General features: G+C 42.2%; 1 protein-coding gene across 3 annotated transcripts in view; it reads right to left on the bottom strand.

Moving 5' to 3' along the window:
- Nucleotides 1-488: 488 nt before the first annotated feature.
- cep112 (centrosomal protein 112) overlaps nucleotides 489-20,774 on the bottom strand; it is a 104,029-nt gene continuing 83,743 nt past the window's right edge. For 2 of the 3 annotated variants that reach the window (XM_078269857.1, XM_078269859.1), the window contains exons 24-27: nucleotides 9,349-9,438; nucleotides 2,840-2,941; nucleotides 1,416-1,480; nucleotides 489-834 (exon numbers count right to left, since the gene is read on the bottom strand). In XM_078269857.1, the coding sequence (XP_078125983.1) occupies nucleotides 831-834; nucleotides 1,416-1,480; nucleotides 2,840-2,941; nucleotides 9,349-9,438 (261 nt within the window). In that variant the 3' untranslated portion in view covers nucleotides 489-830. The remainder of the gene's footprint in view (nucleotides 835-1,415; nucleotides 1,481-2,839; nucleotides 2,942-9,348; nucleotides 9,439-20,774) is intronic. The other variant, XM_078269860.1, reaches the window with a different exon arrangement.

Below are 20,774 nucleotides of genomic sequence, written 5' to 3'. Positions count from 1 at the left end.
CATTATCATCATAAAACCTCCACACTATTGAGACATAGGAGAAGACTTGGAGACATGGTGGCCATATCCTGGACTCCACCGTCTGAGTAATTCAGCTGGGGTTTGAGTGGAGCCGTTGGTAAAACACAAAGTGGTGGCGGAGGCAGAAACATTGGGCCCAAGGACTGTAGCGGTTGGCCTGAGTTTCAAACAATTGACTCGCAGCGCTCTTTATCTGAACCAACCACAAACCCCCAACTACTCTTTACAGTTCAAACAGGGGCTTTGAGCAGAAAGCCAATGCATAATAGTGATGGGGGAGATGGGAATTCAAGGTCTATGACTTCAGTGTTAAGTTACAGAGCTAATCTTGGTTAACATGCATGTTGTGGTCATATAAAAACAAGGGCAACAGCAGGACTTCCCCAATTGAGGGACTAATTATGAGGTATCTGAAGAAGATTAAAAAACATGCTCAGAATAAAAAAAAATATCATGACAACAGAAAATGATGCAATTGTTTTTTTAATTAAAAATGATGGATTTTGGTATCAAATGCCTACAATATCCATAACAATAAAAAAAATATAAACTTGAACAACGTAATCAGAATTATATATATATATATATATATACACTCCCCAATAAGATGAAGCAAAACTTAAATCTGACAATGAATAAATAGTTCATATGTAATAAAACTATGAGAGACAACAGCACATCAAAAGATGATTGGTCCAGTTGCATGACAGGTGTGTAAAATACTTGTAACAGTCACTAATGCTCACATCTGATTGGACGTCTTAATCCTTCATATCCCGGCATGGGGTCAGGCTGTGGTTCTCCCATAGTTACCTGTGCAGAAAGAGTTGGGTTATTCCAGCGTTAAACCAATAAACCAACATATTACATGAATATTAAAGAACACCATCATGAAATTTAAACTACCTCTCTGATTGACTGTTTCTTTGAGACTCTCAACATCTCAGTCACTTTAATTTGTGAGGCAGAGAGAGCACAATGAAATAACTGGTAATTTACTGTGATGTGAATGGCAGTCCTGAGAGATGTTTGCAGAGATGTGAGCGGCAGCGTCGTTTGACGAGGCCTCTTATCCTTGCATATATAAGATGATTTTCATAAAGACATAAATGGCTCTTACAGTATGATGGATGGAAGGCAAATCAAAGCCCTCAGGACTGGAAGCTGTCATAGTCAAAGACAAGACTTCTAATGTAACTGCACCATTAATAGTGTGTTACAAAGTGTACTGCAAATGAGTGATTCTGGGTGTTCGTACTTTACTATACTCACAACCTGAAACACTGGTATAAAAATAAAGGCACATACTATACATGCATTGTACTGTTCAAAAGTATAAACTTGAACTATGTACAGGCACGTAAGCACACACCATTCCAAACAATCATGCTAACCTCCTGCTGCGACAGGCATCCAGGTCTTCCTGTAGCAAAGAGGCTCTCTTCTGAAGGAAGTTAACCTGCAGCACAGACACACAATGCAATATTTGGCAACAGAGTTATCTTAAACAAAAATGTACTCTGATTAGTTGTTTAATCAGAATGAGGGAAGTAGGAAACCAGTGCATCAGAATACAGACACTTGAGGTGTAGAAGGTATAATGGCTTTGGGTCAATTGTGCTTTTGGGTGGAGGGGGTTAGCTAAGTGGAAGAAAGGCTTGGTTGTTGAGTCCAGGGGTCAGGACAGCAAGGGTTGGGGGTCAGAAGATTAGGGCAGCGGGGTTAAGGCACATGGGGACAGAGGTAAGATTATAAGCCAGGTTAGTTGAGGTTAGGACGTTATGAGAGGAGGCTGCGCCATTCTTTTGTTTGGCTACAAAGTGTGAGTATATTTATGTAGTGTCTTTGGCTGAAGTGAAAATAAACCCCATCTACATTTACATGGCATCTAGAGCCTGGCAGAATAATCATTGCTCCGAAAGAATCCGTATTGTTCTGGGACTACCAAACTGGAGCCGAGGGTACATTCCTTTCTGTGGGGGAGACCTCAGGAAAGTTCTAGCATTTCATTTGGCACTTCACAGTGGTGAAGTATATGCAAAACCCCAACAAAATGTGGTAAGATGCCTCCAGAGACTTGGAAACTCTCCCCACCTTTTTTGTACCCCCATGTAAAAATAATGCACTTTAACGTGCAAAGCCCAAGACGTTGTCAATGACAGGAGAGACCACTCTGGTCATGAATTACATCTTATAAACATATCCGATCACAGAGCTGTGGTCTGCACACTGAAATGGGATCTTGGTAGACCTTTTTAAACAAAGCAGGGGTTTATGATGAGCCACTTTTTTTTTTTACAAAAAGTTGTACTGTGTGGTTGTATCATCATTACAGAAATCCCTCTTTTGTTTACAATGTAAAAGCTGAGAAAGTGAAAGCCCTTTGATATTCAGTGTCAAAATGGGCCCAATGATATTAGTACGAGACACAGCTCAGAGACATGCAATGAAATTAAATCTAATGAGAGACAAGGAGAGATTAAGGGTTATAAAGAGGATTGGTACTCCAACATGCATATTCATACAGGATGTGTGGGTTATGTTTCTGACAGTTTCAATTTATTAATAGTAAGGGAAAGTGAAAGACAAAAGGATAGAAATCAACTTTAAAAAAGAATGAAGATACAGAACCTTACTTTGACAATCTGTCCAATATACAGTATGTTGTGTTTAAAAGGGTATGGATTAATGAAAGAGAAAAAAAAACATTCTTGAAACTAAAGCCAACAGATTATATATATATATATATATATGTCAGCATAGTTGTTCCGGGCCCTGCCTGTCTCTAATCTGTATCTGGCAAACAGTCAGTTCTCACCTGAGCTTTCAGAGAGGTGATGGTGTCCTCCAGTTCCTGTCTGAGCTCTGCTGGCATCAAACCTTTGATCTTCTCCTCGTACTCCTGACGCACCACAGTCACCTGAGAGGACAGAGGCAGGGCAGTCAAACAGTGTCGGTTAACTTAGAACACTCGAAAAAATAAATCCATATTACACATTCGTTATTCAATCATCAAATACAAAATACAAATGCATTATCCATGCACATACACAAACACTGTATTTATTTACAATTTGTTGGTATATTTGGATTAAAAAAAACATTGACACAATCAAAAAAGACAAAATCAAGTAAATGATTTATACTCATTTATATAGACACTTTCGGACACAGCGCCCAAGTGAACAGCTCCCTTGGAGGATGCGCACACGCGCACACGCACGCACGCACGCACGCACGCACGCACGCACACACACACACACACACACACACACACACACACACAGTGGGTATCCCCTCTTTATTCATGGCTCAGAGTATTCCCTCGCTCTTCACAGCTCCTTCACATCTCCACAGGGGGTCCGCAGACTGGCATGACTCGCTCTGCACAACACCCCCTACTGGCTGCTGATGACTACAGCCAGAGCTGACACAATGCATTTATGGGCCTTGCACAGCTGGGTTTGGAAGAGGACACGGCAGTGGTGGAGGGCAGAACACATCAAACGGAGCAGCAGCTCAACAGCTAGCTCACTAGCTCCACTGGGGAGGACTGGAGGAAGTCTGTCTGGGGCTAAATTACACTCCACTAAACCAGAGTCTGATTATAGAAGTTGAAAAGGGTTTGGTTAGTTCAACTCCCCCCTTTATACACACACACACACACACACACACACACACACACACACACACACACACACACACACACACACACACACACACACACACACACACACACACCACTTTTACAGTACTATAAAAGCATTTACAGCATTTTGAAAAAAGTTGCAGAATGAATTAATCCAAAGCTTGATAATAAGTTTAGCAGAGCTGGAGGAATCAACGGGGGCTGTGAAAAGCAACATTTTTCACCCACATATTTCAAGGTGTAACCAGGGGAGTCTGAGCATTTCAACTGTCCATAATGTCTTCGACAGAGCCAAAGTCCAGCTAACATTAAGAATATCCCAACGCTCCCCACCTCTCCACTCATCAGTCCAGTCTTTCATGTGAAGAGAGCGTGAATGAGGTGAGGGGGAGGGGGAAAAGATTGGTTTTCTTAAAATAATTTTCCTGTTGTGGATTTAACTGATTGTTCTGGCTTTGGCTAATTAATCTTCCTGGGCACAATGAAAGGGATTGGGAAGCACTTCAAAGCAACCCCCAGTATAAATGATCCCAACATGAAGCAGCTCACTTTGTCTCGGCACAGTGTGCAGTAGATTAGACTGCCACAACTTTGCCAATTTTTTCAAGCTCCTTCTGCCCTATTCATTTTGAAGTTTACAAAAATATGTCTTTTTCTCTGTGTGTATGAGAATGAAGTCAAGAATAATTTGAGAGTGACCTTTTTAAACAAGTGGCAAAAAGAAAACAGGTTTTCAGAAGCTTTAATTTGGATGTCCGGGAGTTTAAAAAAAATGCAAATTTTTCAAAAAAGTCTATCTATCTATAGCAGCTTCTGTAGTCATAACAAAATGGCAAGCCAAGACAAAACACACTCAACTACCTCAGACCAAAGCAATAAACAATGGTTGAATAAACACATCCCTTACCAACCACTCTGAATATAAGTCTAGATTCTTCAAAAGCCACGCTCCTTAATTTTGCATTCTTGGTTCATGTATGGTGCTGTCACCACAGCAATGAGAGATCCCAGCAATGAGAGATCTGCTCTGCCTAAATTACAAGCTCCTTTGTGGCAATGCTGTCTCCATTTTCCTTCCCATACATTAGAATGGACACGGCAGCAACAGCGTATTCACCGGGACTCACAGGGAGCAACGGGGCTGACTCTATATTGTATGTACAGTCACAAGGGTGATCAAACCAGCCATGAATGTTTGCTTTTGTAACAATGACAGCAAGAAGTCCAAACTAACTAATGTATTATGTGATACATTAAGGTTGTGTATCTGGCATCTGTCCTATGACTTCGTGGTCAACTGCACCTAATGGCTGCTGTGACAGACAGAAAAGCATTCTAAAATATCCCTTAACATTATTTAAAGTTGTATTGTTCTTATCATAAAATAAGCATTGCTTAACCCGAAAGCGTATGATACAGAGTTCTGCTCTTGCTGCACAGTAGCAGACCAAAGCATTTGTAATCACATTTTATTTCACACTTTCCACAGCACGTCTAACTAAAGCTTAGCCATAGTTTACTATGCAATGTGTGTGGGTGGAGGCAGCAGTCTTTTTATAACGGCATCTCTGTTGTGGAAACATGTGCTTGGCTAACGGATACAGAAAAAGCCGACAAGGATAAGGTAAAGAACCGATTCAAATTTGTGACTTCACTGTGTCTCTTAAAATTCAAAACAGGAGCATCTTTCAAACTCCCCAAAGATGCCTGACTAGTTCCTTCAGCTTTGCATCCTCTTGCCTCTTTCAAGGTCCCTCCGCTCACTTTTTCTTAACGCAAACACACATTTTTCTCTTCTTTCAACATCTTTTTACAGCAAAGGCATGTTTGTTTTTCTGACAGGTGGCGGGAGGCAAGTGACGGAAAAGAAAAGCCTCCTCACCATTAGGACAGATGTCGGATGCCTTTGAACAATACTGTTGATCAAACCCTTCCATGAGGTTTTGGTCATTGACAGACTCCAGATGAGAGTGAGCGGGAAAAGGAAAGAGAGGAAGGGAAACACGGGGAAAAAAAGTGTGCCACTGTTTCCCAAAGCAATGAAAAAGGACTGACTTTCAGGAGAAAAATCAGGTTTCATCTCTACAGCTCTTTTAAAAATCTGATTTTGTTTGTTCCTGATGAAGCATGATTCTCTAGTTTTGAAGACTGCGAAGAGCGGCAGTCGTTTTCCCCTCCCAGTCATCTTAAAATGACAACATTTCATCTATATATAGTCTTTAGATTGCGGTTTTGACTTTCTCTTGCGTTTGGTACTGTCACATGGCGTGGTTTCTGACAGCTGCCAGCAGAAAGAAACAAGCCCTCAACACTTTCAACGTTCAAATAAAGTTTGTCACATCATTGGGAAGCTTGATGTATGCTAATGACGTTGGGGTGTGTGTGTGTGTGTGTGTGTGTGTGTGTGTGTGTGTGTGTGTGTGTGTGTGTGCAGGCTTGCGTGGGACAGGCTGAGAGGGTGAGTAGCTGCTGAAAAGACATTTTTGATATACCCTCTTGTTCCAAAGTGACAAAAACCTTGTCAGGAACAAGGGGGTACATCAAAAATGATGCCACTCACAAAGTTTGCACCTCGACATCCACTGAGTTGGCACTCAGAGAGTTCACCATTTGAATTTAAAAACGCTTTGCTGCAAGAGGGAAAAAAGAAACAGCTTCACAAAAGTAAAAAATAAAAAATAAAAAGAAGGCAGGAGGAGATTAGAAGTGGCTACATATCTTATTGAAGTTGTTAGAACCATGGGATGGATTGGTAGCTGGCTGCTAATGTAATGTGCCTCAACAAAAACAGCACACAGGAAAACAAACAGAACTTAAGTTCAACTCCTCTGCATTTTTATGTCTGTATCAATACTGAACACTGAACTACAGAAATGATTTAATTATTTTACCAAGCTTCCATGTTGCAGGAGAACACATCTCTGAAACTTGAACAATTCACCGTGCCCATTGCTACTGTCTCATTATGTATTTATACAAAGAGCTGTAGTGATACTGATCCGCCATTTTAGAGTGGGGGAGCCAGCGAGGGCCCTGCGAGTGTGAGGCAAGTAACATCTGTGTGAAGTCTGGGCAGAAAGGCTGTTTTTGCATGTGAGGGAATCGGATTACAAAGACAAGTCTTGGCAGATAAACTAGGGCAATATCAGCGTGAGGAGAGCCAGAGTGGAGGTTTATTATCATACACAAAGAAACAATGAACCGGTGTGCACACAACAATGCAGATGCACATATGATGTAAACTAATGCAAACAGTCACACACAATCCAAATGAAAACTATACGGTTGAAAAGCTATTTACCTACTGACATGCAACATGCTCGCTCCAACACACATACACTTGACCTGAGGTGAGAGCAGGTTAGGAGGCACGCACGCACACACACACAAACAGACACAGACACAGACACAGACACACACACACACACACACACACACACGTTTAGCTCTGTGCAAAGACACTGTAAACCTACTAGTCTCAGCCAAGGAACGGTGACAATGGGAGAAAATAAGGGTGCAGTGACAGGAGAGGAACAATGTTGGGGACTCAAACAACTGAAAAGGTACAACAACATCGACAGGAGGACTGATCATTGAAGGCTAAAAAACATTGGGTAGATATGGCTCACTTCCTGGAACAAACTGTGACTTCCTGTGACCAAACTGATGTGCGGGGAAAGCTACTGGATCTATTAATTGATCACAAATAAATAATGTGAATAGTTGCGTATTAATCTTATTAAAAACCTCTTACTATAACCATCCTTCCAAATCCTGCCTCAACTGTTGTATCTGTTGAGGAATCGCTTTTAGCTCCGAGTTGGTTGATACACGGAGATTCCTTTATTGTTATCTGACTATGGCACACTTCCTGTTTGTGTTTTTGCTGCCACCTTTGTCACAGCTAAACAATCTGCGATGAACAAGTGACATGTGTTTGTGGCATTGTGCTATTAGGAACCGCCATAGTAGTACGTAAGTATGTAAAATTGGTACCAAATGCTGAGTTTGGCATATTGCCAGATTTAAATCAATCTAAAATCTGTTTTTAACTAGTGTCAGCATCAAAACATTTCAGTCATACAAGACTAAGCTCTATAGCCCACAAGCAATAAGTGGGTTTTGAGTGATTTCATGTGCTAAAAAAACATAAATAATAAAATGAAATTACATTAATAAAATGACCACAATATTCTTGTTTTTAAGCAAAACGTAATGACACTTTGCACAGTTGAATAGTGTGAAAATCTGAATATGTGTTACTCTTCAAAGCAGTGGGCCAACATTTGATTGAGCCAACATCATCTACTGGAAGTATACTTTGCCTCAATGCCCTGGAGTGTTAAACACCTTTCTACAAACACAGACAGACACTGAGTATCCTGAAAAATACTGACTTCTCTCTTGCTTATTGTCACTTGCTTAATAACTATAAGCGGTTATAATATGTAAACAATATGCCATAGTGGCTGCTAGGGAACTTGACCATGTGTTTGACATGCGCATGCATGCGCGCAAGCACACACATGCGCACACACACACACACACACACACACACACACACACACACACACACACACACACACACACACACACACACACAGAAAGAAATACCAGAGAGGTTCATTTCTTTAAACACTCTTTGCATTTGCAGCACACCTAAGCTCTGCTGTGAATTGTTTTATCTGTGGTAAAACTTTTGACCAATACAACAATTGATTGTGTCTTCAGTGATGGATCACACAGTAAATAACACTAACCAAACACATAAATGCAAAGCTGAAGAAGAGTAACCCAAACCCTTGTCCAGACGAAATGATCTGACAATACAGCAGGCTACAGGTTCAGGGGTCAGCTCCTCCAAGTTATAGAAAAAACAATGTGCAGTGCCTCTGGGACTGGCTCAGTGACCAACAGCTCTTAAAAACCACTGACCCCTTCCTGCAGATTTATGACGGCCAGACACTGAGGTGTGTGACGAGTGTGTGAAGTGTGTACAAGGGTCAGTGGGTGGATCAGAGGGGACACAAGAGGATGAATGCCTTTGGTGTACATACCAGGGTACAAAGAAGAGCCTCCTGTGTGAGTGTAGTCATTAGGGCTTTCTTCTCTGTGTGTGTCAAGGTCAAAACAGAGCCTTGATTACAGAGCATTCTGGAGAGCAATGGGGAGTGTGTGTGCACACAGAGGCTTCCCTCTGAACACAGGCGGTGGTGGCATTCCTGGCCCTAGGCGCTGGCTCTTGAAGCCAAATCTCAAGGAATTTGGGAAATGTGTGAGGGGGCATATCTGTGGCTCTGAACAGGAGAATGAGAGGGAATCCATTTGTCTGTCTTTTGTGGACCCCTGGAGGGTCTAGTAAGGATGGCAACTTATGGGTGAGGGGCTAGGGACAGCAGGTGATGGGGGGACCAGAGATGGGTGTTGAAGGGCTCAATAAAGGGATTCAATTCCAAAGAAGGATCTCATGATTATTAAGAAGTCAAATAGAGGTTTTGCGCTGGCAGGAAGCAAAGAGAAGTGTGACTAAAAGGCAGAGGGCAGCGAGAGTGATGCAACAGTAATGGTGAGGAGCAAATGAGTTTGAGTAAGAGAGACGGCCTGCCGCTCTTGTGAATGCCTGACAAGCATGAAAAACAGATAATGAGAGATTGAGGGAAAAAGAGGGACTGTGTTACCTTCTCTTCAGTCTCAAGCTCTTTGCTAAGCAGCTTCTTCTCTGAGCAATGTAGCTGCCTCTGTAGACTTTCCACCTTTGCCTGTAGAGCCTGGGGGAAGGGAGAGACAGTCAGTGTTGTTGGCTGACTGACGAAAAAAAGAAAATCAACTCCTGATCTGTGTGATGTAATGTGTAACTGACGCAAAGTGATATACACTAATTTACAGATACATTTGAGCTGGAAAGAGACACCTGAATGAGAGGCTGCGACTGAGAAAACAAGACCGATCCAGACCGAGAGAGCCAATGAGATAATATTCAGGACAGAGGGACAGTGAGGAAAGATGCAGCCTGTGATTAGTCTTTGCATGTTAAAAGGCTAACAATAAAGTCATGACAGTAATTACTGGCAAGCTGGCCTCATTAAGCCCATACTCATTTCTAGACAAGGGCATGCAGAAAGAGAGACTTGCTCACTCAGGGAATTAGCAAACTTCCAAGGCTTTTGTAAAGTTACATTCCTTTAGGGATCATTATTTCTTTGGCAGTAATAAGATATATACTGTATCATTTAGTGGATAAGAACCTCTCTCACATGTAATCCAAATACCTGAGTTGATCAAATTTCCCCATAGGGTGCCAATAAAGAATTTAATCTATTTTGCTTTCTAAGATTCAGGCATGAAAGAAAGAAAGAAAATGCACTGTATGTGTGTGTATGACATTTTCCCCTTTCTGCCTGTAAGTGATAGCAATGGAAAGAAAGGCGCAGTTCCTGCATCCAACGCAGAACCAGATGTTTTTAGCGCACATGTGGTCACTTCGTCTTTGATTAGTCTGCATGAAAAGCAGAGAGAGTGACATGTGCACAAATGCATGCATGCACAAACACACACACCTGAACATAAAAGCACACACACACACACACACACACACACACACACACACACACACACACACACACCAACAAGTGCATGGGGGCACTGGCTAGCATCAATATCCTCAGTGTTTCTCCCCAGTGGAGTTGAGTGAGCGAGCCAGGTGTTGCCTTGTCGGTTCTCAGAGCTGATGGAAACACAGTCCAGGTGATAGGCATGACCAGCCTGATCTACAACCCACTACACTGACATAAATCACACACAGACTGTTAGGCTTCAGGGCCTGGTTGAACTTCTGGTTAACTCTCTGAGAACTACTGACAGAAAAGGAAGTTGAAACCTTTTTTGTCAGATTGTTAGATACAGTAGATCTCACAGTCGCTGGAATTAATGGAAAATTCACCTTATATTTTCATTTATTGACATTTAATAATTTTCTTTTAATAAGATTGTGCTACAGTGTGAACCCGCACCTGAACTGCACTGATGTAGTCAAATCAGCTTTATAATGTACCTCCTTCTTTTGCAGTGGCTAATTTAAGCCTTGGACGGATAGATTCCTAGATCAACACACTTTACTAGATTATTATGATTCAGGAGCATATTCAGGTCAGTATTAGCACTACAGCATGAAAGGCAGCTGGTTTTACAGCGCCTTGATCCTATTAATCAGGGTATTTCTTAGCCACTCACTATTCCATCACAGCCCACATCTCAATCCATTGCAACGCCTTGCCTTCGATTTCATCATTTAATTTTGTTTATTGGTGAATCAAAAGGCTTGACGACACTAGAAAAGCCTTTTTTAGTGGAGTTGACACAATTCATAAAATTTTTCTGATAGGGACCAAGGCATGGGAGTGTGAGGTTTCTTCATTTTTCTTTTTCTTCATCTGAATTGAAATTTTAAGGATATAGAGTGTCAGAATGTGTGATGTGATTTTGGGCAATGTAAATACAATTGATTGAGAATTGTATGTCTTACCTAGTAGGTATTTGCATGCACATACAGAGTTTCAATTCCTACCATCCTTCCTCCAACACTTCCCCACTGTGACCCAAACCTCAACCACATCAATCTTTTAAAGACAGCAGTACGGCTGACAAAGAAGACCCTGACAAACCAACCCCACCCCTCCCCTTTCAGATTCTATGCACTGTGACACAGCATTTCTGGACCAGGTCTTCTGGGAAGTTAGGCTGACTTTGTGGGCCTCACTGGTGACGTGTTTGTCTATTTCATGTGGGTTCTGTATCTGATGACTCTGAGGGCAGAGGTTCAACACTTGTCACTTCATTAATAGAATCATATGGGATGATTCTGCTGATGAATAAAAGCGTTGTGAGTCAGAAAGAGCCTTCAGAAATATTTAGTCTTCATCGTTGTCAGACATAATGGTCTTATTAGACTGTATTGAGGATTGTGTTTAGGCATAGAGCAAAACTAACTCTTGAAGCCACAAATATTAATTCAAAATAAACTACTACTGAAAAGAGAATAACAAAGCAATGAAGTGGATACTGTAGACACCTGTGAACACATGCACAGCCCACATGATGCAGTTTGAATACCATTGTCTGACTTAGACTTTAATCCAGTGCAAGCTCTATAGTATTTAGTGTGTGCAAGTGCGTGAATGAGTGTCTCCAGATGCTCAGGGCGATATGTTTTTTATCAGCCATGTAGACTGGGATCATTGTGAACAGGCCGGAAAGAAGGGGAAATCAGATTTCCTTAGGGAGAGATGGAGGTGGTAAGGAGGTGGGGAGAAGGTACATAAAAGAGAATAAAAGTAAACAAAATGCAAAGCAAAAAGCCTAGGAAGATAAGACAGGATATCAGGAGGATAAGAAGAGAAATCTCAGAAAGGTGAGAATGAGAGACAGCAAGATACTGAGGAAGAGGGGAGCAGCATGAAGTAGAAAAACACGTGGCCAGAGTGAGGAGATGGGGCAGCGGTGTACCTCTGCTGCACAGTCCCACAGTTGGGAGTTTGAAGGCCTCTCTCACCTCTCCATCAGCAATGTGCCTCTGCCTTTCATTCCAAACTTTGGCTCAAAGGATTAGCGAGGCACACGCGCACGCAGCACCAACAAACGCACCGCTCACAGCGATCCATGCAGGTACAGGCATGCATTAATATTAACAGCAAAAGTTCTAAAAATGTGGGTGCTACACTCAGTCAAATGAGTGTGCAATTCCAGTGTGGTACGCACACAAACATACACACACAGGCGCACAGATACACCAATGCCTGAGTCATCTTTCCTGGGTGGTCCTCCTGCGCAGATAAGGCAAGCATGTTTCCCTAGGGTGAAGTAAAAGCAACAGAGGGCAGGAAAAAAAAAAAAGCAAAGAAGAAAGAAGGGAGGTATTAGTGGGAGGAGGAAAAAAGGCCAGGGGCCTCTTTAAACTTGGTGTTTTGTTAGGAGCAGAGCTGCTCTTCATGTGCGGCGGGGCCTTCTATTTGCAGCGTGCTGTCAGAAGTTTCTCCCAAAGTCTGGATTAAAGAGATCCTCTAATGACACTGAGGCTGGAGGACTTCAGACAGCAGCGAAAACCTCACACTGAACCGCCTCCAGCCAAGGACACACACACACACACACACACACACACACACACACACACACACACAGACAAGCAAAAGGGTAAGAACAAACACATACACAAGGGGCACATAGACATAAGCAAAGACAGTATGTGGACTGCGCCCACACACGCAAACCAGTTTTAGGAGAACAAGGCACGTAGGTATGTATGTCTACTGATCTAATAGTAAATAATAAAGGAGGCGCTAACCTCAAGGAGAGGTGGATGGCCAGAGAGATGAGCACAGACTCTCTTTTATCTGCACTTTTATCAAAGGATTGTGGGAAAGGTAAAGCAGTGAGTGTAAGAGAGACGCTGTAGCAGGAGAGAGGTCTTCCTCCTGAGGTGTTAGAGAAGTGAAACTTTTGCTTAGCTGTCTGTCTTTCTGTGTGTGTGTAGGAATATAAAGATGTGGTTTAGCAAGTGGACCAGGAAAGCCCCTCTAAAACATATCACTGGTATTGGTATAAATGAACTTGCTTTCAGTGCTTTGATGCTTTTTCAGCACTTTTCCCAGAGTTGATTTTGAACTGAAGTGGGAAGATACTGTGACGACGGCAGCAGCAAACTCTCCTGAACAGCAAATAGAACAGTTATCTCGTCTATTGCAATATGTCAGCACAGTTATGGAGGCGCCTTTCCTAGTACTGATGAAAATAGTAAGACAATTGCCGTGGTAATGAAGACATGTTGCAACTGAGCTATGCCCACAGGGGAAACACAATGCTCTCCATCTTTTCGTCTCGGTCTCTTTCAGCTGCTGTGAGCTACAGTAGAAAGAGAATAAGAAACAACACTGAAATATGCACTATATGCCCTTTGTGTGTATTTGTGTGTGTGTGTGGGCCCAAATACATATATTCTGTCAATCAAATAGTATATCATTTAATGGATGTAAAGTGAAGCAAAAGTTTTTACAATTGCAGACTGAAAACTCTAAAAAAATAAAATAAAACACAGATTCTGGTTGTCAGTGATGTCACACAAGTTGCTACAAATATTAGCAGGCAACTATATGTCTCTATATATATATTGAACTGAGAGTATTTTACTAAATTAGCTGAAGACCCATTGCCTGCTGTCTGCATTATAGTGTAATTTACACCCCAAAAATCAAAAATGATATTAAGATATTTAAACATGTGAATGTGAAAGAGTCACTTGGAGGGCTGAAGCCAACTCTGCAGCTCTATGCAGTTTCTAGCCGCCCTTACATAAACTGAGTTTCACTGCTCTCATTAAGTCCCAATATTAAACTGTTGGGTGAGTGGGTGACAAATACTGTAAGTCATAGCAACTTGATAAGACAATAGTTTGCCAGGCTTGTGTTTCTTTGAAATTGTGTTGAATTGAATTGTATTTCTGCCCCCTGGTGACCACACAGCTTTAACTACGAATTCGGTGGCTGATGTTTGGGTTAATCACGGTCGGCAATCGCCTTAACTGGCCGACCCGATGAAGGTATAATGTGCGGGTTATTCAGTCTCAAACAACTAGTCTGATACTGGTTATGACACAGACTTTTGTAAAAAAAATAATGTACCTCATCTGTCAGAACTCCACAGTCTGGATGTGAGACTGCTGTGTGGAGTTTGCGCACTACATTTTTAACATATAAACGGTTCTACAGGATCTGCTAGACAGATTTCTTGACATAATAGCTTAAATAGTGAAATCCCTTGCATACATTAGAGTGTTATACACAAGTTTATAAGTGAGGTGCCACCGCAGTAATGGCAGCTTGTCTACTTCCGTTTACATCCCAATTTGTCAGCACGTGGGATTCTTCAAACGGGGAAGCACAAGACATTAGGCCGTCATGGTTTCTTTGTACTTAGCATTAGGCCTGTGGTTTAATGAGTAATTTCCGTTTGTTGTCTGAGAATGGACTATGGTCTCTATGAGCTGTTCCATTTCCCACGTTCCCTAGTTGCATCCTGGAATGTTATCTCTCTCCTACTTCCACCTCCTCTGATATGTGGATCAAACACTGCCGGGAATCTGCCCACAGCCGGAAAAGTCATCAATCAGCCAACACCAGGCACACATGTAGAGTTGTACACACACACACACACACACACACACACACACACACACACACACACACACACACACACACAGGCAGATGGGTGCTTACATAGATACATAAAACGAGTCACAGAGTGAGTGAGTGAGTGAGTGAGTGAGTGAGTGAGTGAGTGAGAGAGCCTTCACATAATAGATTTACAGATCCAAGATGAGACATTTCTAGTGCCAATATAAAAGGAAAAAGCAGGGCTGAACTGGAAGTTGGAGTGCAGCCTTACTGACAGCACTAGTCTCTTCACTCCTTTTAGGATTTAAGAGCACAATGGCCACATAAGCCCCTTACGGACTATACCCAGGATTCTACAAAAGTAGTTATCATAGCTATATCAAGCTATAACTGAGCAACACACTGGCTTTGTGAATTATAGTACACTAGGCTAAAAACAATATGAAATTATCAACTTATTAAGGCTAATATGTTGGTAAATAATTGTCTACTTACAAATTTTGACAAAAACGGAGTAACATGGACATGCCACTGGAAACCTCTTTCTCATCACCTCATCACCTTTTAACCTAAGTTTAGTCAGCTAACAGCTGAGTTATGTAAATCTCCTTGCCTTGCTAATGTTTGATGTTTTCACCAGTTACTATTTTTGCTTTGTCTCTCTGCCATTTCACACACTGGATAGTTAGTGTGCAGTAACTGGGAGCAGTCACCCCTAACTTTATACACAGAGGTGCCGTTTTGGTTTATTGGACAAGGATAAGGTTAAAACAGTCTGCACAGACTGAGGTGTTGATTCTCAGTGACACTGGTTGTACTACCCGTCCATATTAATGGGAGTCATTAGATTTAATGTTAGTATTGGAAACATTTCTTAACACTTTTAAGTAAAAATGAACTGTGAAAGTAGTATTCATGCCCACACACAGAAAAAGAAAGCGGCAGAAACACAGATGGCTCAAACTTCAGTGCACAAATGTTCAAGTTCAAGGTTGACACGAAGAACATGGAGATGCGTTGAAGGACGTGGACAGACACACACACACACACACACACACACACACACACACACACACGAAGAGAAAAAGCTCTTTGCCTCAGAGGGTATCCAGCACACCTGTTCTTGATCCACTGCTGCCATTCCTTCCCACAGGCAAAGTCATCCTTTCAACCCTCTCAGAAACTAATGCATATATAACTACAGACAAACTGCAGCTGCTACAACTACACACACACACACACACACACACACACGCTTTGCCACTTGTTACTGGCATGCATGCATAAAAACAAAAGCACCTGGATCACATGGATTCCATCTAAATTTGACAATGAAATGTAAACCCCACACTGTCAAATGTACAAAGAACAGTGCACCTCATATATTCACTCTCATCCTCAAACAGAGTGAGACAATGGTCACTGTTGCATTATGTAATGTGTCTGCTGTCACTTCACCCAGAGGACACTAACAGGACCTTCCCTTTGACTTGCACTTGAAGTTACTGCTGGATGGGCCTGGATCAAAAGTGTGTATTCCTGTGTGTGTGAAAACACTGGGCATATGTGGGTGTACGTTAGAAAATGCAACACTATTGAAAGATGTAGAGACAGGGGCACTAATTCAAAGATATGTTTGTGTGCGAGTTTGAGGGACAGAAAGATACAGATAAAGACTTAGTGAGGAGACAATGGGAGAGAGATGGTATATGTAGGCCCATGTATAAGAATGAGACATGAACACTAAGTTATGTGTGTGTGTGTGTGTGTGTGTGTGTGTGTGCGTGTGTGCGTGCGTGCGTGCGTGCGTGCGTGCGTGCGTGCACGTGTGCGAATGCATGGTAGCATTCGGCAGGCAGAAAGACAGGAAGCACTGCTGTGGGGAGCAGGAACAGCGGTGCTGATCAAAGCCCATGCGGGTGACACTATGGGCGGAGTGCCATTGTTTATTCACCAGCCATCTCTTCCTTTTGGCAGGGCGAGGTGAGCATGTGTGCTTGTGTATGTGTGTGTGGAGACAGAGAGTTTGAGACAGAAAGAGTTCGCAGATACAGAGTTGGAAATATAGGGTGTGCGAGAGAGAGAAGAGACAAGGCCTCTGTGTGTGTGTGTGTGTGTGTCTTTGTACCTTTCTCTTGGCAGGCTAATGTGGGCTTGAGTTCTGTCAGATTTGGCAGCTGCACATTTCAGGCACACACTCATACATACACTCTCACACACAGGCAGTGCACACGGCCACAGAAGCACACATCATGTATTCAAGTAATCCCAATAACCTTACTATTAAACTTCACATTCACCTCAACCCCCTGCGTCTCATAAAGAAAAAAAAAACATCTACAATATGAGACACTTTATACCACACGTAGGGAAACAGATGACATCAGGAAGTGAATAATCCTCTGACCCAAACGCTGGCTATGTACCAATGCACTACACTGGCTTCCTCTATATTGGTTCCCATTCCCCTTAACTGATATGAATAGACTGGACAGATGAAAGCAAATACAACGCTTTCATCTTGTTTTCACCTTCCACAGTCCTTTGACACTGGCCTGGTTCCGGTGCATTAAAACTTCCCACTCCTGCCTTGCCCACTGTTATGAGATAATTGGTAACCTAAATACAACTAATACAACTCCATATGAGAGATCACTCATAGGAAACAAAGGCAGGAAGTAAGGTGAAACATTGGAAGGGCAAACTTCATAACATTAGCTTCTCTTTATTTATTATCCACTGTGTGACACAGCAACTTAAATGGATGGATGAATGGATGTGTTTGTTTAATCCACACAAGCATTTTGTTGAATCTCACAACCATTCACAGTTTACAGTACAAAAAGCCCATTCACATAGAAAAAAGTTACACATAGTTATTATAAGAAAATCTCTAACTGAGCTTTAAGTTCACATCAGAGGGCCAAAACAGCAAAGCTACTTGGTGCCCAACAGTGTGTCTTCTCATTAATCTGGACAGGGGCATCGCACTAAACAGCCTGCGCACTTCACATCTGCAACAGTTATAGTCTATTTCCTATTCAAACTGAGAAGGGCCAGCAATGCAAGACACACACACAAGCGCTCATACCTATATGTGCACACACACCACACACAAATGCTATCTAAACGTCACTTATACAAAAAACCCACATAATAAGCATACTTAACTGTACTACCGTTGTTCTAAAAAATGGGGTTTACGAGATACAAAGGTCTCTGCAGTTAACACCCACATTTAAGAAGTCACAAGTGCAGTAGAGCCACAGATGGAGCTAGAAACAGCAGAACGGGGCTGGCGAGGAAAAAAAAGGGACATCTGATCCGGTGCAGCATGCATTCAGAACAAATGTTTTGGGATTATCCCAATTCAAATGCGCGGCTAACTTTGATGTTATTTTCTTCCCCTCCCATTGTCTGAAGCCCCTCGCTCTCTTCATAATCCGAGCCCTTTGAAGTGAGCAGCATGGAAACAATGTCAGCAGGCGACACACTCCCTCGATGGCCCACTGACAGCTCTCCACCATTTCTTTGTTTTCTCTCTCTCCCCCTTTCTTCCCTTGTCCTTCTGTTTGCTGTCTCAATCCTCAAACTTCCTCCATCCTTTTGTTGGTTCTCCCTCGCTCTCTTTCCCTACATTGTGTACCATCTCATCCATCTCCTCTCCCTCTTCTTTCAAGTTTTCACCAAATATTTATTAATTTTCTGTCTCTTTATTTCCTGTTTGACCAATCTTACCTTCCTCTCCCTCATTGATTCTCTTCTTCCCTTAATGTCTGGCTTTAATAAGCAATTCAACTATTAATTGGAGTCCCATTAGCGGGTGGTTAATACAGGGGGGATCATAATAATGAGGACACAGATAATGGAAACAGAAAGCCTTTGTCTGCTCTCAACACAGATGCCATGGCCTGTGTCTTGTAAGACAGCCTACAACTGAGGAGATGGTGTGTGTGTGTGTGTGTGTGTTTGTTGTGTCACGGTAGTTAGATTAAAAGCAACAGAGACACAATGTGAGCAGGTGTGGTCAGAGTCATCCACCATAACAAAGACAAACATTTCATGGAAATGATGGTAAATGAAGATTAATTATTGTGTATGTAACTTCATCATAGAATGTTTATGTAGTTGTTGTCCTCCATTTAGACTGCAAGCAAAGATTGTGAATAGGTAACGACTCCCTTCAGTGAAACAGGAATACAAAAATGATTCAATAAATTGTTCATATTGGGCGTACTTAAACATAAAAAAGTCAGCAGCTCATCTTCTACAGTTCTTTGTGTGTGTGTAGTTCCACTGAAAATGATTGTCTGAAGCTTTTTTGATTATCTGAACACAGGATGACAGTGAATGTGTTTATAAATGAGTGAGACAAGGGTTCTGAAAAGATCTGCCTGGGTTAAGACTGACTGGTTTGGACCACAGAACCAGCACCAGCCTTTACTATCAATTGCATATGGAATGCATTTGATATTTTAGGCATTCTAGGTGTGCAGCAGCCGGCAGGGCTGGGGAAAGCCATTTTAGAGTAAACTGGCCGCTTTAGGAGAAAACTCTGAGCAAGGGGGGCCTGGGCCATAGGGCCTAGAAGGAGAGGAGAGCTAAAAGGAGGCTCACAGATCTGCCGCCTTACTATATGAGGCAGCTGCAAACCACAAACAGACAAGGTTGTGTTTGGCAAAATGTCCTGATCCCAGACACAACAACTCTTTATTTAGTGAGCCACACCCAATCAACTACCACTGTGTCCCTGTCTGGTTGCTAGGGCAAGAGGAAGAATAAAAGATCCTGAGAGTCCAAAAGAGAAATCGGCACAGAGGAGGATGAAGAGCAGGTAAAAGATCGGAAGAAATTAACAAAATATTGTTTTATCTACATTAAACAATGTGTTGCACTGTATGTAAGACAGTCACAGGCATGACAACTGTGTTCTATAGCTTACTTCAGTTTCTCTGAGCTACCTATGGCATGTTTACTGTTTACTTATATAGTAGCTCCTTTCGCACAGCTTGTTCCAGGCGGGAATGATGCGCCTTTAAGAAGACGAAATGGGGGGACAGAGTTGTTAAGCCAGCAGGGGAGTTAGTCGCAGAGCCCACACAAAGACGTCTGTTTGGAAGGTGAAGCTGGCATAGCGGGAATACATACAGTATGATGCACAAGTCGACCACAGGCAGATAAAAAAGTGACAAAGCAGCATTCCGAGTAGCCGAAGATATTAATAACTTACAGAAACATTGCAAGCAATAGTCCACCTTCCCTTCCACTTGCTCTCTCCCTCTCTCAAACACATACAAACGCGAGAGCTGCAGCCGTTTTATAATGCATAAAGTTGGCAGTTTTTGGGTCCGGTCGGGTTCGGGAGGTTGATTACCGGTGTATATTGGCTCACACACACTAGACACAGACGCTGTTGTTACACGTCATGCCTCTTTTGCCCCCGGAAGTCCGGCATGCTATGTGAAATCACACACACATTATGCCGCCTTTGCTTGGTTCTGTGTGAATAAACAAAGCCTGCATAACTGCAGACCTTCTTTGCGGCACTATTGCGGAATCGTTAAAGGGGCTAGTAGTGTCTCAATTACTAAGCAGTGGCACATCAAAGTCAAACGGACAATGAGACATTTTTCCTATTTTCCCATTCCTAATCTCTTAATTGTATCAACTAATATTGTTCTACATGTGAAGTTTAATTAGAACAGCTTTAAAGAAATGAAGTGAGAAATAGTGTGAATGCTTAAAAAAGGAGTTTAACTGTGAAAGAGAATGACAGTAATGATATAGAGAGGCTCTGACTAAAGAAGTGGGGTACAGCAGACAGATTTACAAGGTTCAGCCAGACACAGAGCACACAAGCCACTTAAAGACACTATGGAGTTTGCAGCTAGCCATATAAATGACAGAGCCCATACATACAAACCGTGACCGTGCTTTAACAA

This window comes from Sander vitreus, chromosome 15, assembly GCF_031162955.1.
Source record: "Sander vitreus isolate 19-12246 chromosome 15, sanVit1, whole genome shotgun sequence".
Lineage (NCBI taxonomy): Eukaryota > Metazoa > Chordata > Actinopteri > Perciformes > Percidae > Sander > Sander vitreus.
The sequence above is the reverse complement of the archived record's forward strand: the minus strand, read 5'-3'. Positions and strand labels throughout refer to the sequence as shown.